The sequence below is a fragment of the Phaseolus vulgaris genome, chromosome 11 (assembly GCF_000499845.2).
Source record: "Phaseolus vulgaris cultivar G19833 chromosome 11, P. vulgaris v2.0, whole genome shotgun sequence".
Lineage (NCBI taxonomy): Eukaryota > Viridiplantae > Streptophyta > Magnoliopsida > Fabales > Fabaceae > Phaseolus > Phaseolus vulgaris.
In genome coordinates this window covers 486,787-501,976 of record NC_023749.2, presented here as the reverse complement: position 1 = coordinate 501,976, position 15,190 = coordinate 486,787, and the positions used below count along the sequence as shown (strand labels likewise).

The following is a 15,190-nucleotide window of genomic DNA, read 5'->3' as shown; positions in this document are numbered from 1 at the left end:
AATCCTAAAAATGTGAATTCTTGAAAATATTATTATTAAACATGTTTAAAAATATGTTTGGTTAACTTTTGTTACTTGTTGAAAAACTTTTTAAAATTTACAATAATTAAAATAATAAATAAAACTAAAATGATTACAGTGAAGTTGGAATGTAAGAAAAATGCAGGAAGCTATACATGTGTTGTTTGAAGTTTTGTGGTGGATCCAGTTACCAATCAAGTGGCAACAAGGCAGTAGTGGTGTATTAGAATTACCAGATGAATGGTTGTTGTGTGCAGTTGGCAGTTCCTTGATACTAATCAATTTTACACCGGAGATTCTACCAAAATGTTACTTTCTACACCAATTATCCACTCACAAATGATAGTATTCACTCGTTCTGGCACCTCATCGTGTGGACAATGGCCTGTGTAAATGTCAAGAAAAAAATGGTCATGAAACAAAGCCCGAGTACCTTGTTATATAAAAGTACAGATATAAAAAACTCTGCCTACCAGCATCTAACTCCTTAATTAAAACTCCATCACAGTGTTCTTTAAGCATAGCCACCTTGGAGTTGGAGTCAGAAATCGGATCTTTCATCCCCTAACAAAAAATAACAAGTTATGAGTATCAGAGTCATTCTCAAAACATATTAATCCATCCTTTTTCGCCCATAAAAGCTGATGTCCACGTTATAATACCTGTATAATTAGGACCTTTCCCTTGACATCTTCGAGAAGAAAGTTTACAGGTATGGAAAGATTAAAGCTAAAGATGCTTTCCAACACCACAAGCACACCAGGATCGTATGACTTTTAATGTGTAAAGGAAGTGTCAGAAAGAACTGTGTATCAGAATATGAAACCTGCTGATGCAATACAAATAATTTAGATTCTAAAAGTAGAGGATACTGCTCTTAGCATTTCATTTATGAGCCGATCATCTGCTCTTTCAACCCTCTGCAAAGCAAAAACAATCAGCCACCATCAAAACAAATGTATAACAAATATATGAGATTTGAAAATTAGCAACAGAAATTACACTTACAGTTGGATAACATTTCTTAACTAACTCCTGAGTTCTTAGCCTCAAGTAGAATAGAAGAATGCGAGACCCCAACCAGGAAGCCCCTGAAGTTTGCCTATCCTGAACCTTTACAAGTACACAAAAATAAAAATGAACTTTTAAATTGAACAAACTAGTTATGTTGTTCTCTCAATAAAACAATGTCACATTAAGGTTCGAAGAAATTAACATAACCCAACTTTTAAGATTCATTTACGACTATATTCGCACTTTTAGATGTTTGTCTCTATTCATAAAAACTATCCACCCATGGTACATTGTGAAGACTAGATATTTTAAGATCTAGGGATCTAATTTCTAACGCAGGGAATAAACAAATGATGATACATTACGTATAATGGAAACATTTGTACTGTTATAACAAGATGGTATCACATATCAATGGCAGCAAAAGTTTACGACAAGAAGCAAATTGCCTTTTTCGGGCATAGCCAATAGAAAAAACACAATATCTTACAAATATTGTATGAACTTGAGTTGTTCTCAGTTACACTTACTCTAGACAGTGGTATGAATGAATAACTTGGGATGACATTGCCCGCACTGTTGATCAAGACAAGGGATTTGATCAAATCACTCCAAATACCAGCAACAATAGCAACAAGATAACCTAAAATAAGGGAAAAGTAATTGTTAAATTGTCAAACCATTAACAGAAGCAAGAATAAACTGGTAAAATATATATATATATATATATATATATACACACACACACACATACACACAGGGAACAAGTTACTGCATATGTGTGCAAAGGACACGTTTTTTTGGTGCAAGATACCCAATCATGTTTTAGTCATACCGCCAATTGAGTTGCCAACAATATGAACTGGTTCACCCACAACAGCAACAATAAAATCTCTCAATAGTTCAGCCCACAAGAGTTCAGTATATACCACATTTGGCTTTTCTGATTTGCCAAATCCTAAAATAGTAATTGCCCAAACTCGATTTCTAGATTCAGCTAAACCACGTATGTTGTCACGGTAATGCTCCCAAAAGGCACCAAAACCATGCACAAGAAGAACGGCAGGACCATCTTCACCAGCAACTGTATACTGAGAAAACCAATTTAAACAAGAAATTAGCAGGAAAGTTTATAAATATTTTACTTAAGTTGTACTAATTAATTAAGTATTTCAGATCTTAACTCATTTAACTGAGAAAAGAAAATTGAGTGGGCTCTTGCGAAGTGAACTTCATGAAAAATCAAACAATGACCATGAACCTATCAATTGAATACCTCGATAAGAAATCCTTTCCATTTCCATATCCTTGTTGAGTATCCTGTGTCATTGTTTTTCTGATTTCTCAAAGCCAAAAGCCAATACCACTACGACACCACAAAAACATATAAAAAGAATCATTTGATAAAAGAAAAAAAGAGAAAGTTCATGGCAAGTACCATGGTATTACACATAAGACAAAATAAAATAAGGTGCATAACAGTTATAACTAGCACCTCCTTTGAGCACACAGCATCAACTGCTGCTGCAATTGTGGCAGCTGAATAACCAAAGGGTGATAAAAAACCTGCATTTCTTTCTTGCTCATATTTGATAGCTTCATAATATACTCTTCTTCTAGATATAATGCCAAGAGACAGGGCAGGACCGAATAGACCAATAAATGATGCTCCATCCCGACTTTCAGAAGCACGCACTCTTTCATGCACCCTGCACAAATTTAAGTACATTTCATAACATGTAATTTTTACATTATGCCTTCAACCACAAAAGTTTAGAAACTTAGTGAACGAAATGTCGATTAAATGACTATTGTAGAGCTCACTGAGAAAGAACACCTTGTGAGTGTTAATGAATTAATCACTCAAGAGAAACTGACCAAAACAGTAGAGTATGAACATTGCTGCATGCGAGGTAAACACTGCTACACACAAAACTTTTTATCCCTTCTTACTATACAGGGGAAACAGAATGTAATAAAAGAAAGAATGGAGAAAATGCTTACAAAACACCGAAACAGAAATAGAAAGCCAAAATGGGGAATATTATGACTCTGTTTATAGTCGAGAACATTAAGGGAGACAATAATGAGAATCCAACTATAAAAAATTACTTTCAAGAAATTTACCAAAAAACATAAACTTCAAAAGGTAAGTTGTGTACGTACTCTTGCCAGTCATCACGAGCTGTTCCTTCCAAATATCTTAGATATGCAGCTAGTGCATTCAGTACACTGTCTGTACCACCTCCTACGATATTTCCTTCTTTTGTCACAAAAACAGATCCACTACGCTCCCTGGACAGTGTTTGCCCAAAGCTAGAACTTCTTTCAATTCTATCGCCATATTCCAATGCTTTTCTGCGTAAAACGGTTTCAGCTGAGACCTCCCTGATTAAACTCCAATTCTCTCCTGATTTACGTTCGCTGCTGCTCATAAATCCCTTTATATCATCATACGAGGGGAGAACACCTAATTCAATGAACAATTATTGCATAACTTTTGGCAACATTAAATGAATTCAATAAAAAAAAGTAACACATGCAGTGAAAATAATAACAATAATAATAATAAACAAAACATCCTGAAAAGAACGGAACTCACCCCACTCCAGTTCTATCTCTACACCAGGTAACGTTGACACTGACAGCTGAAGTGGTGTAGTCACAGGGAATCGACGTTTCTTAAACTCATCATATGACGCAGGAAGATTCTGCACATCCTATGTAACAGTAACATAATCAACGCAACCAAGTCAAAAAAATCCACATGTAACGTAACAAACACAGCTAATGAGTCTCTAACAATCTGCCACCTACCTTCACTTCATAAAATGGAGTTTGCCACAACTCAATCCCAGGACTCCCTTGCGGAACAGCGACGGACTTCAATCGCTGTTTGAGCGCATCTACGATGAGGCGCAGCTCATACTCCACCTCTTGTTCCGCGAACACACAAGTGGCTTTGACCTGTTCCGTCCTGAGCGATGAATTTACTTAAATGGCATGAAAACGCATTACAGATTAAGCGAGCAAACGCTAACTAACAAAGTAACAACCTCGGTTGCAAGTTGCTGCACGACGCTATCCGCATTGCCGAATCTGATCATCAAATCGGAACCGCGATCCTTCAGCGCCTTCCTCAAATCTTGCAGAGCAAGCAGAAGCAGCTCCAGCGTCTCGTCGGAGAAACCTGCAAAAACAATCGCCGGAGTAAGATTAAACTGCGATAGTGAAAGAAATCGCAGCGCATTAAATTCGGTTACTGACGGGAAAGAATGCGGTGATCGAAGACATATATAGGAAGGAGCGAGGGAAAGGTGGAGGCAGCGAGAAGCGCGGGGTGGTCATCGGTTCGGAGATCGTGCTTGAACCACAGAATCGCCGTTCCAGTTGCCTTCGTCAAACAGTAGCGTCGTGTTGAAGAGAAAGAAGGAGCGTTTGGGAAGGAAGAAAGCGATGGAAAATGCGAAGAAAACGATGGAAAATGGGAAGAAAAGAGAGGGAAAGTGAGAAGAGCCATGAGGAAAATGAAAAGAAATGAGTCACTGCAGTTAATTAAATAGCATAATCATTAAATTAAAATTTGCATTAAATAGTTTTTCTTTAAAATAACAAATTATAACAAGAAATATTGATTGAAATTTTCTTGAATATAATAAATCCAAAACCAAAAGATTCTCTTGCTACTGCTACCACTAATTTCTTGATATTTTCCTTGTACAAAACAGGAACACAAGTTTCAACCAAAATCTTCAGCCACTCATTGCTTTTCTGTTTTGTTCCAAAATCAAGAATATATAAATATATAATTATGGTAACTGGTTTTTCAATTAAAAGAAAATTAGTACAATAAAGGACAAAATAATTATGGATGATTTAAGAAAGATTTATGATTTTCAAGTTTTCTAACAATATTAATGAATTCTGTTATAATTTTTCCTTCAAGATTTGTTGAGCAGATATAATTTATTTAATAATTTTCCCATTCACTCAAGAAATTACTTTCAACCATAAATATTTTTTGTATTATGCTTAGTTTTTACATAATGGACTGAATTTGTTCAGCAAATTTGTAAGAAATAAAGTTGTTTTTGTATTAAATCTTGATTCTTGCTTCACTCAAGTTTCTTGGCAAAAATTTATTGTTGTGTCACTGTTAAAACACTTTGAATTAATGCACCAAAATCTTCTATTTCAGTATCTAACTAAATTTTATATATTTGATTTACAAAGTGACGATTTAACATGTTTTTAAAACGTAATAAATTACCATCAAAATGTAATAATTTAATAAGTAGATTAGACCAATAAAAGTGCAACAAAATTTAATGTATAGAAGTTTTAGTTAAAAAAATGAATAAAATAATAGGAGATAAAAAAACGTCATTTCTTTTACACAACAAATGTTAAATTTCAAATACATAATAAACGTACAGAAAAAAATAAAAGCATATCACAAAATATATGACATGTTATTATCTCAAAATAAATGTTGAAGTTTAAATTATCAAATTCATAACAATAAATAAATAATATATTATGTGTCACAATACTTCAATAGTTGATTAGAGAAGAAAATAAATTGACTATTTTTAAGTAAAATGTATTACATTTGAGAAATTTACCATGTCATATAATATAGTTAAGAAAAATAAAATTAAATGGTGAAAAATATTTTAGGAAACTCTCTCTTAAAAATTAAACTTTATGTTTAATTTAATCTTAAAAAACTCACTTATATGACAAGTGTTCTTATTGAGGATTACTTGTTGTTCTTCCAATATATATGTAAGTATGATAAGAGTTTCAAAGTTTATTCAACTATACTGATATATTTATAGAAAATTTTTCAACACTCAAGTTAGTAAGAATACAAATAATCTCATATGTAAGTAAAGATAAATAAAATAAATCTACCTTCTAAGAGGATTGGAATATTTATAGACTCGTGAACTTAAATAGAGATTTAATAAAGTGACTATTTTACTGTACACGTTTAGGTCACTTTTTTTTTAAGTGTGTCATATTAAGATGACTTGATAGTTAAGGACGAACATCATACAAAGTAAATAGTTTTAAACAAAAAAATTAGTAGTTTTAATCGAACTATAAGACGAAATGTCATCTAATAATACATAATATTTTATAAGTCTCTATTATTCACTTGCTTATATAAATTATTTGATATCTACCAAGCCCATCTTTAAAAAAAATATGGACTTAATTTCTTTATTTTTGTTAATATAAAGATAAAAATTTAATTATTATCTTGTAAAATATGCTTCATTGACTACATTAAGAAAAAAAAATATAATAATGTATTCATTCATCATCATATTTATAATCAGTGAATAAAATAACATATAAACTATTTTGAAAAATCAACTACATTTTTGTTAAGGGATGATTATTCGTTAAATATATTTAAAGTAAAAAAATAGATATAAATATAAACGACAACATAGTATTCAGCATTACTATTTAATATTAAAATTATTATATACGCCTATTTATTTTGATAAAAAAAAAATACAATCTATAATCATCTATTACTATGTGTTCGGTATCTCCTTTGGAATATATATATATATATGTAAAAATTATTGATTAGGGTTTAGGGTTTATATATATATAATTTTTTTTTCTTTTTTCTTTTTCTTTTTCTATCTTTGCAAACACTAACAATAAAGATTGTATTTTTGTGTGTAAAAATATTCTCTGTGCCTCTGAGATGCCCGTTTCATCCTTTTGGTCTCACAGCGATGCCGATTACTCGGACACATGATGATGATGATGAGTCTCTTTTTGGTGCCGTTCCTTCTCCCACTCAGATTCAAACTGCTCTCACTTCACTCAAACAGTAAGCAATTTTTTTTTTTTCATATAATCATTTCTTCAGCAAATCACACTCACACCCTTCAGTTTTCTTATTCAAACTGCACACAATCCTGAACACTAGGTTAAACCATTTTTTACCACGCAGTGCTCTCTTTTTTGGTATCTTAGAGTCTATGATTGCAATCTATTTCAATCGATAAGGGCCATGTACACATGTTAATTGTAAAAAGAAAGGTGTAATTTACTATTCTTTGTTCTGCTACAATCCATGCCAAATTATGCATATCTGGTAAATTTTCGAAATTGATACTTTGGTTTCTTTTTTCTTTCTATCGTAGAAAGTGAAATATTTAATTATTTTGATATTTGAGTTTAGTTATTCATTTTATTATTATGGTGAGTAATATTTATATGATTTAGTCTTTATATGTATCTTTTAAATATATATTTTATGTACTTGCAGGGTCTTTGGGTCTTCTTCGCCTGTTCAGCATGTTAGGGACAGATATTATTACCAATTGGACATGGAAGTAGGTCATGTCAAAGATACTCCTTTAGTTGATCAAGTAGATTCAGATCAGTCTGTGGCAGACTGGGAAGAACCTTCTCTCTGTTCATATAATCCAAGCATGTTACAAGCTGATCTTTTTGATAGAGCTTCTTTTGCAATTCATTTATTGCAGACTGATGCATGTGTCGAGGTGTAGTTTATGACACGTTACTCTCATTTTAATAAAATAACTCAGATGATTGTATATGAACATGAATAAGATTTTCATTACCTCTAGTTGTTGAATTCGTAGAACTATTTTGATATTGGTACAACATTACTGAACAGCAGATTTTTGTGTACTATGTTTGTACTTATAAAGAAAATTAGTGAAAATGATCGGATGATAAATCTGTTGCCATTGATACAAAATAAATATACAAGTCTTTGGGGAAAGATCATTTTCATTAATTTTAAAAAATTGTTTGTCTTATTGCAGAGGATGGTAAGATCATTATCATCAGATAAATCTGTTTGGGATGCTGTACAAAAGAATCAAGCAGTACAGGAACTAAGGAACGCCCTAAATGCAGGTTGGTTAAGTGTTATTATTGTATATGGAAATAGTTTAACAGTTGGATTTTTCTTAGAATTTGTTCATACTAGATGTCAAGAATAAAGAGATTGGTTTTAAATGGGATGAATTCTGATTGAAGAAGTGTGGTATATATATACTAACATTTTCTTATTAAAGACCTCGGTGATTTTTCTTAGAATTTGTTCATACTAGACTATCAATGTAATAATCATCTGGTATTTCTACTAATAACTTAAAACATGATATCTTTATTGTAGAGATATGATTTCATTTTTACATTTGTTGCATGGTAGGCATGTCACTGACACTTTACACGTTTATGTAGGTATTACATTTTGATTAATTTGGACTTGAAATTTTCAGAAAGAGACGAGAGCTGGGATGGAACAGTTAACAATGACTCCCCTGACACAAAAAATGTGATACTGCGGATGTCGCATGCTGTAAAAGCCAAACTCATGGAAGCAATTGAGACTATTACCGAGATTGTGAAGAACTTGTTTCAAAGTGCACGTCACAAGAAAGCTGCATTTGCAGGAAAATGTAGTTCATTCAAAATAAAGCTGAGAGTTTCTGTCATGCTTTCCATAATGATCTTCCTATTTGTGGTGGTGGAACGTTTCTGTTAATCTAATTCATTCAATGAGAAGCTAATCCACGGGATAGATCAACAAAGTGTTGACAGTTCTCATTGATTCTCTGACATTATTTTCTGTGGGTAAGACTTTGGTATTGGGATGTTTACCTATTTGTCCCTTTTTGCGTCTTCCCACACTAAAAAAAGAATACATTTTGCTTCTTTTTAGACAAGATAAGGAGTAAAAGCTATCATTTGTATACATGAATTTTACTTGCTCTTTACAATATTTGTGAGATTGTTTACAAGCATGTTGTGATGTTGTGATTTGACCTTAATGAGCTTGACTTTGCTTTCTCTATATGTCAAGTAAAATTGTTTTGATTGAAAAATTTGTTTGTGATTATTTATATCATAATTGATTGGTAGGGGCTTCTAATTTTCTTCCTTACTAACAATTCAATCCTTTTCTTAACTTTCGATGTAGGATTATGCTAATTCAAATTTGAATGTCAGTAGCAGTGGAAATAAGGTAGAATGGAGATTTTGAGAGGTTCACTAGTAAAAATAATCAGCACTAAGGATGAAAGAGTATCTACAGTCTGCATACAATTAAAAAACAAGAAGTTTTAGTAAAATACTGTCTAACATACTAGAGACAAACTCATAATAGAATTGAGATTCCCTATGACTTGTGATTTCTAATAAATTTTAATCTGTAGTTAAGAGATTATACTCAATGATGGAAAGTGTTCAAAATAGTCATTGCTGGCAATTTTGTTTAAAAGATCAAATCCATTGAAGCAAGTGAAATATTATCCATACTAGTCAATTTTGTCAGAATCAGTCTTGTAACCAAGCAATTACAAAAAAAATGTGTTCAATTTTACACTTGATATGTCACTAGTCAGATGCTTGTTCTAGTATCAATTGCACTTGCCCATTGGCGCTGACTTTTTAATCACATATTCACATGAGCCAAAAAGGTACTGTACTATTCCTGCTGGCGCATTAGTAATTTTTGCCTTGGGCGTTTATCTGATCAATTGAATCAAGCTCAGGAACTACAACAACCTTATGGTTAACCTCGCCAAGATTGCAGATCTGTTTCTGTGCAATGTTCACCGCTACAACATCTTGAGAAAATCCACATTTTGTACCCGGAGAGACCTGTAAGAGAACAAAAGATTATATATATCCAATAGTTGTAGTTGCAAAGTAAAAGAACTAAAATATAGAATAAACTTTTACCCGGGATCTACTACCTGAAACATTCTGCAATTTAAATGGAACCACAAGGGAAAAATAAACTATGCACTTGGTTTTAAAAATGGAGATGGGCAAACAAATAAAGGTATTTTTAATTTCAAAAGCATGGTGTGGGCAAAAAAACATTTCTCACCAAGATGGGTTAAAATTAAATTAATACTGATGGTGCAGCTAGAGGTTATCCTGGTCTTGCTATTTGTGGATGTATTTTTCATGGGAGTGTGAGAGAGTTTATTAGTGGTTTTTCTACGTTTATTGACGTTCATACTGCTTTGGTTACTGAGTTTTTATATGGCTTGAATGTGATTCTGTCTTGGTTAGTGGTGCATTTAGTGCTAGGACTAATGTTTCGTGAACACTTGTCTTAATTGTTTTGGAAAAATAAGGTTTAGGATTACTCATATTTCTTATGAAGGGAATGTATGTGTTGATAAACTGACTAACTTAAGATTTATTCATAGAGACTCATTTCATTGGTATAATAAACTTCAATCTAGTCTATTCTTAGAGTTCTTTATGAATAGGTATAGTTTATCTATATGTCGTTTTTGTTAACATATGGGTTTTGATCTAATCTTTCCATATTTTTTTGTATTTTCTTTTAATAATATTTTTTTTCATACGATAACATATAATTGTTGTTACTTGGAATGTGAGACTAACTGAAATTCAAGTTACATAGTATTGGCTAACATGAAAATTTTATATATATATATAAAAAAAAAATTCTTAGTTTCTTACGTCGAAGAGAGTTTCTCCTAGTTTAAGTTTGATTGCTCCACTCTTGTAGATCTGCATTTTGCCCATGTATCCGCTTGGCAACTCTTCCAAAGCACCAGCCTTTCCTGATACTGTTGTTGCACCAATTTGCCCCTTCTCCTTATTACTCCCCACGTTAAAAGGGAAATTTTTAGGAAACTGAAATAAAAACATCTTATGTTGCTCACTCTTCTCCTGTGAAAAAATCATCTGAGCATTATTATATCTGTTTTCAGCTGTATAATGCTTGTACAATTTATTATATTCCATGATGACTACTAACCAAGAGCTTGAGTTCTGCAGCAGAATTAACAGCATTCTCATCATACTTCGAACTAGTAGCAGCTTCCCCAAATTCTTCTTCATCAAGAATTTCTACCAGATTAAAAAGTCACATCTGTCAATGTTTAAAAAAGCATCCTTTGGAGACTTCTGCTAAAAATATATCTTCTAGACTACTCCACTGTGTAAAAAGTTATTCTTCAAACTTTTATCAGTGTATGTAGTTCACGAATATATATTAATTCTATTAATAGATCATTTATTGATATATATTAGAGCAAACCTGGATTTCCAGAATTTGGCTTCCTTAGAGGAAGAGTAATAGGGTAATAAGAGTTGGTATAATCCTGCAGATAAATATTCAAAAGGTTAGATGCTTGAGAAAGATACAGATAACAATAGAATACATGACATGATCACACATTCTCACCCATGGTTCCTTGTACTCTCTTTTGATTTTCCTGGCAGTTTCATTGGTGGTATTATCAGTAACATCTATCGTGCTGGTATCATTTTGATCCCCAGTAGCAGCAGAAGAACGTCTTGAACGAATTTGCTCTTTAGCAAAAGATTTTGATGGTGAGCCACTGTTTGTGCCATTATCTACAGCTTTGCTCGTGCCATATGTCCTGAGGGAGGTTGATGAAACTCCAGGACTAAATGCAACTTCCACGCTAGCTGCAGGTTAAACACAGAAAATAAGCAGCAAACAAGATGAATAAAATATTAACCATGAAGGGGAAGACGATATCCCAAATATCCCAAATCAAGTGAATGCAATACTCCTTCATACTCCCTTCATAAACTGATTTTATGAGATTGAGTTAAACTTAAAGTATGAGATCAGTCAACTAATAAGTAGCTTTAGACAAAATTTTCCACTAATATTTTCCATGTTAATATGATTTAGACAAATGTAAGAACCCAATAAGAAACTTCTTTGAAAAAAAAAGATAACATCTTTCATTTAAATGTACTATAAACTCGTTTGAAACTATAACCAGGTTTTTCCCTTTACCCAGATACTAAATATATTACCTCTCCATACAAAGCAACTATCTTCAATTTAAAAAACTTCATCATCAACCACAAACATTTCCTAAAAGCAATGAACTATCCTGAAAGATTTACTGATAATGTTCTACAATATTTTACGTATTCTCAACCATGTCTTTTGGCATGCAAGGTTAAACTAATGAAAATTTACATTTTGTTTCGACTTTAGGCTCCCGTCTCGCAGAATTCTCCTGCAAAGGTAGAAAAAAAGTAAATTAGTGACACTTTAGCATTAAGGGAATTAAAAAAGCACAACTAAAAGGAAAAGCTTAACGTAACAATTGTTCCTTGTGAGATATATTTAAAAGAGTTAAATCCATGAAGTCTTTGTGGCAACCTCTTTGACATAGAGTTTGTTACAATGGCAATTGACATTATTCTTGACAACTTAGTTAAGATTAATAAAAGTATAAATAATTTAATTTTATAAAATCGATGTTTGATACTTATAGTTTATAATTTAATATATCGAGCATGAAAGACCATAAAATGAGCTAACTATAATAATTATGAAGTTATGATTTCTTTTATTAAAGAGAAAGTAAAAGAATAAGGAAACAAAGTTGACTCTTTTTTTTCCTTGTACTTTCAATAATTTAAAACTTTTATTCCCTTTTCGTCATCGCAAGCACACCATTAGTATAACACTGTCCGTTTGAAAATCTCATTCGCATGTATTTGGTATTTGTTATTTTTTTAAAAAACTACTTCTTTTATTTTAAAGTTCTGTTCTTAAACTTTTATCTACACTGTTTTCAATGTAAAATTTTATAATGAGTATTGTTAACCTTTTTTATTACTTATTTACACTCTTGCTAACTTTTAAAAAAAAATATTTATTAAATTTATGATAATTTTAACACGATTATATCATTATTTAAAAAGAATATATTAATTTTTTAAAAATTTAAATTTATTGTATATATTTTTATTATAATTATAAAAATAAAGAAAAAATTCTTCTTTAATGACAAAGATCTTTCTACTAGAAAAAATCCTTTTGAAGTGATATGAGTGTAGTTCTAGTTAATGCTAAAGTTGTAGTTAAAGAAGAGAACTAGTTTTGACTGAAAACTTCACACGTATAAACATTCTGAATTTTTTATACTTTAACACTTTTTTTTCAAGAATGAGAACAGATAAACCCTCAGCTTGTCTTCAACAGCAAGCAGAACATTACAATTCATAGTTTTAGCTAACGGATCTAAGAGAGAAATTATTTGAACAGCAATTGATTTCGATTTCGAAAGAAAAGTTTAGAAGAAATTACAAAAAGTAAAAATCAGAGCAGAATGAATAATGAAAAGAAGATGAAGAACTGGAAAAATGAGGAGTGAAGAGACTTACGTATCGACGCGAGAGAAGTCGAGCAGGTGCGCTATCTTCGTCTTGTTTATCGTCCTTTTCGCTGCATCGAAGCAAATTCTTTATAGAATCAGAGAACAGTGTTTGGAATATTGCATTGAATGATATGAGGAATTCAGAGTGGATTTGTTGAATTACGTTTTGGGAGCATGGGGTTTGGGCGGCCTGGGAGTGAACTTGTGCTGAAAACACACACACAACAAACTTCAATTTCGACCCAAAAGCATTCAGAGAAATGAGGGATTTGGTGTATGTGAGTACCTTTCTGGTTCTTGAAGAGCCCTGATCTGGATCCATGGCGTTGGACTTCGGTAGGACCAACAACGAAACGATCAACTCAAAAAAACTCAACAATTTTGACGAAATTCAGTTTCGAACCCGTACCCTAACTTAGAAGCTTCAACGGCTCAACCACTTCACTAGTGTGACGATTTATGTCCTCCGATTCCACTTTATATTATAAATTCCGTATTCCTTTAATTCTATATTTACCTTTAGAGAATTAATAAATTAGAATTAAAATTTTGTGATTCTTTTTAATTTGCAAAGAAAATTCAATTTACATTTTTTTTTTCATGGTTTTTTCTATTAGAAGAAATCTTACGTGAAAGCACATGTTCTGCTTCGAACATAGTATATAAAGTCTGCTTGGGTAAATTTTTTATAAACACTTATAATTTTTTTTAGAAGTTAAAATTTATTTCCATATATAAATTGAAAATTTGACTGTTAAAACTATTTTATAAAATTTAATATGATTACATTTTTTTGTTCTAATTTTCTTTTGTTAAAGAAATGTTTAAAATTATTGGAGGTAAATTTCCCATACGTTGGATGACGTGGAATTCTTCCGTGACTAATTTTATTTAACCCCTATAAAAAAAAGTATGCTACAAATAGATTAAAAACTATATTAATATTTTTAATACAATATCACCATTTCAAGATTACAGAAATCTCTCTCATTTAATGTCCCTCCTTGTATTATTTTAAATTATTTTTTTACAAAAAAAGAATTATGAATGGAAATTCTTATTCCACTCTGCTAATTCTATGTTGAGGATTTTTTGTAAATTACCTATATTAGGTAATATAACTAGTTTATATCCTACATTTAAAATTAAAATAGAGAAAATTCACATCCCTTTATATCTAATGTCTCTCTTTCCAACTATACTACAAGTGTTTCTTCTAAATTTATAGTGAAACAACTTCCTTTGTTTTGTTCTCATTTAGGTTAAGTTGTCCTCTTGTTGGTACTAGGTAAACACTACCACAGTTTAACAATAATTAATCTCATGCAATTGAATCACAGTAAAAAGTCACACAACTTTGTAAAAATACACACCTAAAAAGTCATCGTATTGTCATACAACTTCTAGACACTGCTATAGCAAAGACGCACTGTTAAGACTCAATATAACCGAGACACTGGTATCACACATATAAAAATATGTGTAACTTTTAAAAATTAGAATACGGAAACACGAATATTATATAATTCAATTATATAAATTAATAATAAAAATTAATATATATAAATATATTTCTCATTTTAAAATTATTAAAAATTTATCAAATGTCTTATATGTATCATAAAGTGTCAAATGTCCAATATGATACGATACAATCTAACACTAATACCACACAAACATACAATACAATCTAACACTAATACGAAGACGTTTCAATTTTTCTAGTAAAATAATATTTCTCTCAATTAGTTCAAAAATTTATTCCTTACTTCTATAATAAATTTATATAAAAAAATTCATGTATTTTTTTCTTAAATCATATTAAAACCATGTTAAAATTATCAAAAATCTAATAAATATTTTTTGAATTAATCAATTAACCGATACATATTATCCTATAACTATCATACTAGTGTCAATATCCAGTTCAATACGTGTCGGACACC

At 31.3% G+C, this 15,190-nt stretch overlaps 3 protein-coding genes across 6 annotated transcripts; 1 reads left to right on the top strand and 2 right to left on the bottom strand.

Moving 5' to 3' along the window:
• Positions 1 to 17: 17 nt before the first annotated feature.
• LOC137830046 (uncharacterized) lies at positions 18 to 4,667 on the bottom strand. 2 transcript variants are annotated; one of them, XM_068637182.1, is made up of 14 exons: positions 4,303 to 4,667; positions 4,092 to 4,225; positions 3,853 to 4,002; positions 3,638 to 3,755; positions 3,202 to 3,505; positions 2,531 to 2,744; positions 2,312 to 2,401; positions 1,871 to 2,126; positions 1,566 to 1,678; positions 1,030 to 1,134; positions 894 to 941; positions 684 to 794; positions 495 to 585; positions 18 to 406 (listed from the first exon to the last, which is right to left on the bottom strand). In XM_068637182.1, exons 1-14 carry the CDS (start codon positions 4,553 to 4,555, stop codon positions 306 to 308), a joined length of 2,088 nt encoding a protein of 695 aa, XP_068493283.1. In that variant the 5' UTR covers positions 4,556 to 4,667; the 3' UTR covers positions 18 to 305. The 2 variants fall into 2 exon arrangements, with proteins under 2 accessions (XP_068493283.1, XP_068493362.1); XM_068637261.1 differs by having other exon boundaries at positions 3,853 to 4,012; positions 4,303 to 4,625.
• Positions 4,668 to 6,684: 2,017 nt separating this feature from the next.
• LOC137823622 (uncharacterized) lies at positions 6,685 to 8,846 on the top strand. Of its 2 annotated transcripts, none has more exons than XM_068628839.1 (4): positions 6,685 to 6,895; positions 7,337 to 7,574; positions 7,863 to 7,956; positions 8,287 to 8,846. In XM_068628839.1, exons 1-4 carry the CDS (start codon positions 6,798 to 6,800, stop codon positions 8,298 to 8,300), a joined length of 444 nt encoding a protein of 147 aa, XP_068484940.1. In that variant the 5' UTR covers positions 6,685 to 6,797; the 3' UTR covers positions 8,301 to 8,846. The 2 variants fall into 2 exon arrangements, with proteins under 2 accessions (XP_068484940.1, XP_068484934.1); XM_068628833.1 differs by having other exon boundaries at positions 6,698 to 6,895; positions 8,325 to 8,846.
• A 467-nt stretch (positions 8,847 to 9,313) lies between these two features.
• LOC137823606 (DNA-directed RNA polymerase III subunit rpc4) lies at positions 9,314 to 13,690 on the bottom strand. Of its 2 annotated transcripts, none has more exons than XM_068628816.1 (9): positions 13,531 to 13,690; positions 13,408 to 13,451; positions 13,252 to 13,312; positions 12,056 to 12,095; positions 11,279 to 11,526; positions 11,132 to 11,195; positions 10,850 to 10,941; positions 10,549 to 10,761; positions 9,314 to 9,708 (listed from the first exon to the last, which is right to left on the bottom strand). In XM_068628816.1, the coding sequence occupies exons 1-9, from the start codon at positions 13,564 to 13,566 to the stop codon at positions 9,550 to 9,552; spliced, it is 957 nt and encodes a 318-aa protein (XP_068484917.1). In that variant the 5' UTR covers positions 13,567 to 13,690; the 3' UTR covers positions 9,314 to 9,549. The 2 variants fall into 2 exon arrangements, with proteins under 2 accessions (XP_068484917.1, XP_068484923.1); XM_068628822.1 differs by having other exon boundaries at positions 10,549 to 10,725.
• Between the last annotated feature and the right edge of the window lie 1,500 nt (positions 13,691 to 15,190).